Source organism: Plectropomus leopardus, chromosome 7, assembly GCF_026936395.1.
Source record: "Plectropomus leopardus strain MGB_pleo_1.0 chromosome 7, ASM2693639v1, whole genome shotgun sequence".
NCBI classification, from domain to species: Eukaryota; Metazoa; Chordata; class Actinopteri; order Perciformes; family Serranidae; genus Plectropomus; species Plectropomus leopardus.
The window spans coordinates 28,026,943-28,037,006 of record NC_142182.1 but is presented as its reverse complement, the minus strand read 5'-3'; the positions used below and the strand labels follow the sequence as shown (position 1 = coordinate 28,037,006).

The following is a 10,064-nucleotide window of genomic DNA, read 5'->3' as shown; positions in this document are numbered from 1 at the left end:
CGTGCAGGAAAGAACAACACAAATCATGATATATAGATATTTTTATTACAATTATCATCTATCTTAGCCTTATATTCCAGTTTGTACATTTTTACAGATTACAATGATTTGCTTACAATACAGTGACCCATAAATACACCACTCAACCAGGCATTTTAATACACACAGTGTTGCTCTTATGTTAGCGCTGCACAAGCCTGGAAGAAAAACACATTGAAGAGCTTGGGTCAGTGTCAGCTTGTCAATTTGTGACACCCTCGTGGAGAAATGGCTCTGTACCAACTGCCAATAGTTAAATGTTAATGCCGTTCTGGTAAAAAGCATGTCATGAACTCAAGGGTATAAAAATAGCCATTTTGTTTTTGTTTTTTAATTCTACAATATATACATTAATATCTTCACTGTTAAATAAACAGTTTAGATGGTGGTTTATAAATATGTATTACTCTCAAATACTTTGTTACTTTACTGGCAAGATCTGCAATGCTATGCGTACACCTTTGAAGATTCAGAGTAAGGACTTGTGTATTCAAAAACATCTTGGTAAAATTGAGTGCTGTGAAGCATTTAATAGCAAGCAGACTGTATTTTCAAACAGTGGAAAATGAGAGGCAGAGGTGAGCAGCAAAGCATTACCCAAAGCTGAGGATAACAGAGCCATGATAGACTATGAAATTATACAGTTTTTTCCCTTGTGCCCTTTCTTCTTTTTGGACTTAGTCCGTGGGCCGTAAGGAGGAGAGGACATGCCTGCCACAGGGCTGGGCAAGTCATCGGTGTAGAAGTGTCTATGTTGCCTGGGCTGAGGGATGGGCTGACCCAGGAAAAAGCCTTCTTCCTCAGAATCGGAGGAGGAAGAAGAGCATGTGGAACACCAGTCATCGTCATCCCCATACATATCCAAGAACCTCCCCATGGCTTGACTCTGTAGCCCATAGTCTGACATGGCGGCAGGATTTGGGTGGCCGTGGAAGGCTTGGTGCATCTTGGGGCCGAGGGCGTTCCCTCTATGGTCCACTTTGTAGCGCATTTGGGCTCTCTCCTTGGGCAGAAGGTTAAGAGCATTGTCAGAACGAGACTTGCGACTGCGATGCCTCCTGTGGTGGTGATGGTGGCGACCAGAGTTAAGTTCCTGATCCTGCTCCTCAAAGTGGTAAACTCTCCGGCGAGTCCGTTCACTCATAGGTGGTTGGCGCACTGGAAGATCGCAATAGTGGCCATTGTCCACCACATCATCAGAGAACTTGACCTGCTGTGGCCTAGATTGTGAACGTGTCCTCCTGAGGGCAGGGACATGAGGTTTGGGTATGTCCTCTGGGAGAGGCACCTCTTCTTCTGGAAGGTGTTCCTCCACCTCCTCCTGCTCAGATACAAGGCTCTTCAGGGAATTTGCACTTCTGTGTAGCATAGAGGAGTTGAGGGTTCCCATATTACTGGTTTTCTCACAGTCTTCTGTCTCTAGTTCATGGAAGCCTTGCAGGGAATATACCAAAGGTCTATCCTTACTATCACCATCTACTGAGGCGCCTGGAGAAGAGAGAGAAAAATTGTAAAAAAATGTTTGCATGGACTCAGAACCTGATTTTATAAAACAATGATTGCCATCCTATAAAATATTACTTTCTAAGGTCTGATGCATCATGTCATATCTACTCACCGGTAATATTTGAGAGTGCCAGTGAGTCCATAGAGTCTCGGACACTCTGATCTGTCTTCTTGAACTCGTCCGTGATGCACTCCAAAGAGTCATTGTACCATTGTGGCTCCTCTCCCTGGAAGCCTCCTTCAGCCCCATGATCCAGCTCCAACTCCTGTATCTTTCTGCTGCTCGCTGGACCTGGGTGGCTACCATAGGCTGAGTCCCCTAGCCCATCCTGTGACTGGGCCCAGTACATGTCAGCCTGATACTTCTTACTGGCCAGGCTCCCCCTTCCACCCCCGCTTCCACTGCCAGCTTTTAATGACTCCTGCTTTGACTTGGCATCCTTTTCAGCAATCCAGAAATCCGTGGGTCTGGAGTCAGTGGCTTGCTGAAAGACCCCATGTTCCCCAAACTTTAATAGCAGCTGAGTCATGTAGTCTTCATGCTCAGCCCACTCCTCCTCCGGGTCCTCGGGGGCCTCAGTCTCCTCACCACGTTCCCTCCAGAAATGCTCATCAGATAAGTTCGTGTGTGCAAGCTTGTTGGTCAGGGTGTCGTCAGGGTTTCCACTGAAGCCAGGGAACTTATAATTGACAGAAGGTGAGAAGAGGAGTGACTGTCGGCATTGGTCAGCTGAGCGACTGCTCTTGCCCATGCGCACACTGCGGCGGGATTCACGTGAGCGCGCTGACTGGAAGGCAGAGTCAGAGGAGTCCGAGGCATGCACATCTTCCCCGAGACTGCAGGCCTTGGAGCAGTAAATGCGGCCCTGGTGTGGCAGGAAGGGGCAGCCCAGTAGAGAGCTCTTACACTGGGCACAGCTGAAGCAGCTCTCAGTTGCATGCCAGTGGAGCCCATCGTAGGTCATCTGAGCATGATCAACACCTGGAAAATGGGGAATGTTGAGGTGGTTAGCAATACTTCTCTAAAGGCTAGGCAATCATGACAGGAGTTTTATTTTTACTCTTGGAAATACCATCTTACCGATGTGCTCTCCACAGGCCTCACAGTACTCTGCATAGAGAGACTCAAAGCAGCCACAGCAGTATGGTCTGCCATCCTTCATGATGTAGCGCTGTCCCCCCAGGATTGTCTCACATTCAAAACAGGCAAAGTGCTTCATGTGCCAATGGCGCCCCTCTGCCTCTGTGCACTCATCAGCAAAGATAATCTGTAGACACAGATGTAGACTGGATGAGATAAAACTGCCAGCTTTTGCCTTCCTGACTGCCATCAGTCTGTATTTTCATGCTGGATTTATCCAAGACAGTTGTGGAGTTATAAATTAAATTTTATTGCCATCCCAGAGTAATTCTGAAAGACCATAAACTTCAAACTCTGGATGTTTTTCCTTCTCTACACCGTTTTCTGTCAGCATTTCAGTCTGGTGGTTTATACCTCGTCGCAGGCTGAGCAGCGTGGTTTGAGTAGCTCAGCATGGTGCCTTCCACAGTGGATCTTTCCATCATGGTAGAAGTAGATCAAATCCACCAGCAGTTCACTGCATGTGGAGCAGGCAAAGCATGCAGGGTGCCAGCAAAGCCCAGGGCCCGCCCTCGAGGAGAACACTGCCATTTCTCCACCGTTGATGTTTTCACCACACTGTAATATGCAGACATGATCATGTGATTGATTAGAGCCTCCTGTAATGACTGTAGATCAATTATTCTGTGATAAGATAATTTGAATCCTGCATAGATGTTTACATTTATCAAACAACTGCATGGACTTGGTTTTTGCTTCAAGCCCATATGTGAGGCGGATATATGTCCCAATCTGTGCAATACTCCATCAAGTCCTCCAAAGTGCAGTTCCAGAGTTTGTGTCTCTTTCATGGCCTGTCTTCCTGGCCAACATATTATATGAGGATGCATTTTCAAATCAACTACAATGGCCGTGTTTCTATTCAGTCGTCAAGCCAATCTTAAGCAGACTTTCAAAATGTTGCAAATGAGAAATGCCAAATAGGTGCATTTCGATCAACTGGTTTTGAACTGATAAAGTAGGCTATGTAGAGCAGTTTAACCAGTTGGTGGTATAGGATCTGCTTTTTTGCATGGCTGTAATCTGCCAGTAACAGAGCAGAAAAGGTAGACGTGGGAAACCTGAAGTCAAACAAGCCCTTTTGGCCATCTAACCCATCTATGAGAAAAATGGAGAGAAGTTATCTAGACTTTGTTTCAATTAGGCAATTGTTCTTTCACGTCAGCTTGTACTGGCCATGTTTCATGCAATCTGGTAATGAAATGGGTATATCTGTGAAGATGCAGTCGTGTGAGTTACAGGTTTGCTATTTTAGAACAAATTCGACAAGGGCGCTTTCATATCCCATTTAGTGAAACGACTTTTTTGATGGAGCCTAAAACCACCTCAAGCAAGCTTTAGAACTTCTGCTGTTTCCATTCAGATTTTCTTATGCAATACTTAAAAATGTGCATAAAAGTAAGTTTATGGGAACACGGTTAGTGACATTGAAAAGAAAACAGGAGAAAGTATGGATGTCTAGTGGAGTGCTACATCAGTGGGATGTTTTGACAAGGTTTATATGCACCCTCTGACTGCTCAATGAGCATTGTAAATATTAAGTGAAACACTGTCACGAGCCGCTCCAAACCGCTCAGCAGTGAGGTCTGCATGGCTGCAAATTGTATTTAGGGAACTCTTAAAAAGCAAGGTTGACACTGAGATCTTTATTTTAGCTTCCTCTCTAGGGTTTTGGTTGAAACTGGATTCAGATTTGCCAAATACCAAATACATGCAGATGTACAAAGAACTGAATAGGGAGTAAATCTTATTTCAATAGCGAAAAAGGCTTTTGGGATTTGAAACAATATTGGTAAATGACACAGGCAAGACAGGGAACTTACATGCTCACAAATGCTGTTCAGAAGATTGCGGGGCAGCAGTTTCACTGTGCCCCTCCCCAGTGCTTCCTTCTTCCTCTGGACACTAAACATAAGCAGCTCCTTCTTCTCCTCCTCAGTGAGGGACTGGCAGTATCGCACCTGGGAAGGAACGTGATAAGTTAGGGGTACAGAGGTCAATTTCCCAATCACACACATTTACATAATGGACTGGAAAACAAAGATGGAGGACATGATGGCTCCCCTAAAGTGAGGCCAGGAAATCTTGATCCCCTCCTGCTGGCTGGCTGGCAAGTGATAAACCCCGCCCCCCTCCATGTTAGAGGAAAGGACATGGGCCAAACGAAAAACTTGAAAGTATAGATTCAATTTTCTCGAAGATGGTTACTGTCATTATAGGTTCTTATCACTCTGAAGTATGTTCAAGTGTTGTTGTTTTTGTTTTGGGTTTTAATTAGTTATTTGATGCTATAAAAAATGGGTGTGACATCGTTATTGACAGCTATTTGTGCCAATTGGTTTTCCCACCATCAATGGTGCTTCTGGAGACTTGTCTGATGGATGTGTGGGTTGGAACTTCATACCAACTGCATGAAATCCTGCTCTGAATAACACCACCAGCTCAAGATGGCAGAGGTCACTTCTGGGATATTTTGATTTAATTTTTGTAATGTGGGAGGAAGTAGATACATGTTGTCTATCTTTATATACAGTCTATGGTTTACATGAGTGAATAGGGTTTTTTTTTAATGTCTAGTACAGAAAAACCTTCTGTGTTTCAAATGGCCCTTTCATATTAAACCCTTTAAGGGCCAAAATTGTATTAAAGGATATAAGTATAGGTAAGTATGAGAGAGGGCAGAGAGCAAACCAGAGCATGCTGAACAAAGGCAACTCTTGACCCCAGCTTGCCCTTCCTACACCCCCTACATATCTCCACCCACAGCCGTGATTGAGAACATCATTTTTACAACGGGCCTTTTTGATGTGTCCCAAAGCCTTAACAAGAGGGAAAGCAGACGTTTACACAAACAAGGCCTGTGTTTAGAGTGAAATCAAGAGGACGGGCAACAAAGGAAGAGAGACAGCCAAGTCGAACCATGGTGCCACTGCGGTGGTGGCATCACATAAAGCCTCTTTCAACCAGCATCCCTCTCTCCTGCTGAGCGGTCCTCGTAAAAGCCACTGCTATGACAGGAATCCTGCTGGTGGGGGCTCCCGGCAAACATCATAAAATCATCAAGTCAAAAGTCACATTGTGCCTACACTGCATGTCTACAAGATTGTGGAACAAAAATCCCCCAGTGTGATGTCAACGTGATTGCCAAGGGCTCACATTAGTGGGATGGCATGTAGATGGTGAGGCTGTTAACGCTGTGGGTTTAGCGGGCAGCAACAGATACGACTGCTCAAACAAAATGCGGAGTAAATCTTAAAATGAGAGAGCCTTGCTGGGGTGAATTTTATGATATTTGCATTTACGCACATGCACACAAAATCTTCTCACCTCATTATCATGTGGTGGGAGTTGATAGAGGAGTTGCTTGATTCTAAACTTCTCTCCCGGACTGTTCACATAGGGGATCTTCTCCTCAGGCAGACAGGAGAAATATAACTGGACCTGGAGAGATCATAGCATGGAGTAAAGACATTAGGCATCGAAAAAAGCCATTTTAGAGAGCTTCATTGACAGGTACTTGTTTTTTGTGTAACTCCTGAAAAAACACTTAAAAAATTGAAATATATCACTGATTATGAAGCAAAAAAACATTTTGTAATTCAATGAATCCCCACACAAGACAAATGAAACCCATTCCAAATGATGTATTTTTAAGACTGTGTGGTCATCAATCTGAGCATATAGCTGCTTTTTGTTTCCCGGAGAAGTTGTTCTTTTTAAACCCAAATATTCGTCTGTTGAATTGCAGCAATATATTACTGTTATGATCTTGGACAGAGGAGCCAGAGAGCCGACACATTAATTTAGGATGAGACACATTCTGGGACAGCTCTGTGTAAAATGTACGGAAGACTGACTGTGTGGAATCAATGCGTTTGCTCAAACCCCCAAATCAGCTTTTTTTTTCAAAATGCTGACAGAGCATGGATGCTCTTTGATGATGGCACTGAAGGAAACATTTTCTCCATGAATCTGCGTTAAACAACTCAAAACAGGTCAACAGGTCAAATCAGTTTAATGGTTGTGTTTTCCAGTCATATGCTTGTCTCTATAGGGACAAGACAAAGCAGCCTGTTGCTGTGGCACTTTGACCCTTGGGGCCGACCACTGAAAACTAAACTTTATGAGGGAGGGGCTATTATAGGCAGCCAGATAAAGAGGTGGGATGTGCTTGTCTTGTGTGTTGGGGGGGGGGCTTCCTGCAGCTTTGGCCGTCTAGAGTGGGGGAAACAGCAATTTACCCTGACAATCAACCTAATGTTTGCCCCCCACCATAAATTATGCACATTTTCATGCTGCTATTACCCCTCATCCAGCTCCCTAGGGGCTGGGGAACAGTCAGCTATCACCCTGACCCTATGTGTGTCTTCACTGTAATGATGACCCATAATACATGGCCCATTCAAGGCAATGACCGCAGTAAAGGCATTACAGTTGACCCTTGCCTTTCTAAAACAAAAGGCCCTGCATGTTTGGGATTTAAGATCCTCTGTTGCTCTCTTCTTGCCCATCTCCCCCTCATTGCTTCCATGTGTGTTGTTTAACAAGGGAAGCGGTATAGAGAAAGGAGGGAAACGAGAAGAGAGGAAAGAGGGGAAAACGCAGCCGATTTGGGAAAAGTGCCACATCACACTGGCTGCCCCGCGGACACAACTTCCAGCCCTGCTTGTGTTTGTGGAGGAGAGGGCTCGTTAAAAGACGGCCCCTTGATTCCCGATACCGCCAGCAGCAGTAAGCTCGACCCACCAAGTCCTCCTCTTAACAGATCTCTGATAATCACAAGCAGACTTTTGCCTTACCGCAGTTTGTAAATAAAACTACACACATCCTGTCTGTAAGTGGCTGCCTGGTGGAGCCTAACAAGTCTGCCTCAAACAAAGGGACAAAGCAAAAGTTTTATGAAATATGTTGTCTGTCTCAAAGTGTCATCATCCAGTTGGTATGTCATTCAGTAACGTGCTGAACAGCATTTATCTGGGCCAGGCAAATGGGCTAAAGGGAGTTGAAATCAGGTCAGAGCTGTTTTTACTCTCTGTCAGGAGGATACACAATCATTCAGTGCGGTGAACCAGTGAAACAGGTACCAGAATTGACAAGAACAATCTCTTTTCAAATAATTTCATGAACAAAAGCTATAAAAATTTCTGTGGCCCTGATGGTTGAACATTTCAGCAAAATGTTTTGAACGTTGCGTTTTGTGAAATTTTGTGTGTTTTTTAAATGACGTTTTTTCTGAAATGTTTTCTGAAATGTCTTTTGTAAAACGTTGCAGTATTTTCTGAAATGTTGTGCTTTATACAATGTTTTGTGAAGAGAGTTTTGTTAAATGTTATGGTGTTTTCTGAAACATTTTCTTTTTGGAAAATCATTCATTCATTATCCGTAACGACTTATCCTCTTAAGGGTTGCTCTGTATATAACATGATCATAGAGAGGGAGGACGGAGTTGTCTTGCCTCTGAGCTGGGAACGGAGGTAGCAACAGGCCCAAAACGAGGTCTGTGTAAAACGTGAAAGATGGAAAGACGTGATCTTGGGGAGCATGGGTGTGACATATTGATGATGTGTTTATGTGTGTGACCCAACACAACAGATTTAAAAAGCAACTGTTAGCATAGCAGCTAATTCAAAGAAGAACGGCAGCCGCAAATGTCAACAAATTGGGAAAACAATGAGATTCGGAAGCTCCTAAACCTCTGAGCAGAGAACAAGATCAGCAGCCATATAACAGAGAAGGTGTGACTGACACATTCATGCCTTTGTTATTGTTTTAGAAGGCCCTGACAATGTTATATGTCACACTAGAGGCGGACGCTGGTGCGATAAATGTCATGCCCATCAGGCCTCTTTTGATTGCGGGATACAGCGATGCAGCGCATCATGATACACTGGAGCAGACTGATGCTGATTGGTTCTGTGTAAAAATGCAGGCCCAGGAAGTTGTGTTTTCTAAAATGTAGTGTTTTGACCCTTATAGCCACCACACAAAACAGTCCTTTGTGAGAAATATTGTGCTCACCTGTTCAGGCCTAAGACCAGGTGGAACCCAGGCGTACTCCTCCAGTGCACACCCTGAGTCATCGTCAGAGGTGGAGCTGCGTTGGAAGCCAGAGTTCAGCTTACTGACTTTGTGCTCCATCATCAAGTCTCGCTGGCGTGCCCCTCCCTGGAAGCCAGCCGCCGACACTGCTGCACTCGCCAAGCTCATCAGACTCTCTTTTTACTGCAAACAAGACAAAAAATATAAAGGATACAATAAATATAAATGATCAGAAAAGAAAATGATTTAGAGAAATTGGGGGAGAGAATAGGAAGAAGAAGGAGAATTGAAGTAGACAAGTAAACATACTGGTTAACAAGCCGTAACATTAACCAATCTCCTCTTTCCTCACTCCATCTAATCCTGTTCTCTCGTGTCAGTGCCATTCCACCAAATGTTAACCGCCGGCTGAATCACACCATCACTGTCTCTTTCATGAGGCCCACAGCCCCCCTCAAAAGCCCATTATGGCATCTGAGCAAGCTTTTCTTGGTTTGCTTCTGGTGATGAGTCGACTTCATAAAGACACTCATAAAGAGAACTATACCCTTTCACTGCTATTGTGGTGGCAGTTAAACATGTGCCCTCCTCATGTGGCTTTGAGGATATAGCAACCATTAGGAAATTCCCAAAGCTTCATGAGGTGACGTCTGATCTCGTTATAGTGACAATAACAAGCGGTTAGCTATTCAGAAATACACAGTGAATTCACAGTTGCTTATATGTATGCTTGTATAGCACAGACCTCACATCCCTGTCCTATGCTGTAAACTCAGTTTGCCACCAACTCGAAAGCAAGAACACACCAGACAGTGCCTGCTAAATCTGTAGGTTTCACCTTATCTATGGTGCTTAGGTCTGCATGAGTCATCACTCAGCCTGCTGAGGTGCTACGTCATACTTTGTCCCGAGAGGGGCCACCACATGGGATCTGATGCTGGCTTGATCAGTTGAGCCTGAGGTCTGTATAAACACAGGCCTGGCCTCAAGACCGTGGGCCACCATATGGGGAATGTCCACAGGCCTGGTCGCTCCCTTCATCTCCCCTTTTTTTTGGACTGTTTGTTTTCCAACCTGCTGCAGTGAATGTCTGATCATCCTTTCATCTTTTAGAAAGACAGAACAATGGCGGACAGGTGAAGTAGTAGAGAGAGATGAACAGAGGGGCACTTGGCTGGATGGGGTCGACTGACGCTCGGCTGGACACTGACAATACAATAGAAGGAGAAAAATAGAGCAAGGAGATGAAAGACTGTTGATCTATGTGTGTGGTGGCCATAGTCACCAGTGCTTTTCTTTACATCCACACCTTTGCAGACATGAATGTACTACAGTAGCA

At 44.5% G+C, this 10,064-nt stretch overlaps 1 protein-coding gene across 4 annotated transcripts in view; it reads right to left on the bottom strand.

The window, feature by feature from the left end:
- Window positions 1-26: 26 nt before the first annotated feature.
- Window positions 27-10,064, bottom strand: part of prickle1a (prickle homolog 1a) — a 102,082-nt gene continuing 92,044 nt past the window's right edge. For all 4 annotated transcript variants that reach the window (XM_088080366.1, XM_042496118.2, XM_042496117.2 and 1 more), the window contains exons 2-8: window positions 8,705-8,908; window positions 6,014-6,127; window positions 4,510-4,647; window positions 3,041-3,244; window positions 2,627-2,813; window positions 1,658-2,527; window positions 27-1,527 (exon numbers count right to left, since the gene is read on the bottom strand). In XM_088080366.1, the coding sequence (XP_087936492.1) occupies window positions 668-1,527; window positions 1,658-2,527; window positions 2,627-2,813; window positions 3,041-3,244; window positions 4,510-4,647; window positions 6,014-6,127; window positions 8,705-8,893 (2,562 nt within the window). In that variant the 5' untranslated portion in view covers window positions 8,894-8,908 and the 3' untranslated portion in view covers window positions 27-667. The remainder of the gene's footprint in view (window positions 1,528-1,657; window positions 2,528-2,626; window positions 2,814-3,040; window positions 3,245-4,509; window positions 4,648-6,013; window positions 6,128-8,704; window positions 8,909-10,064) is intronic.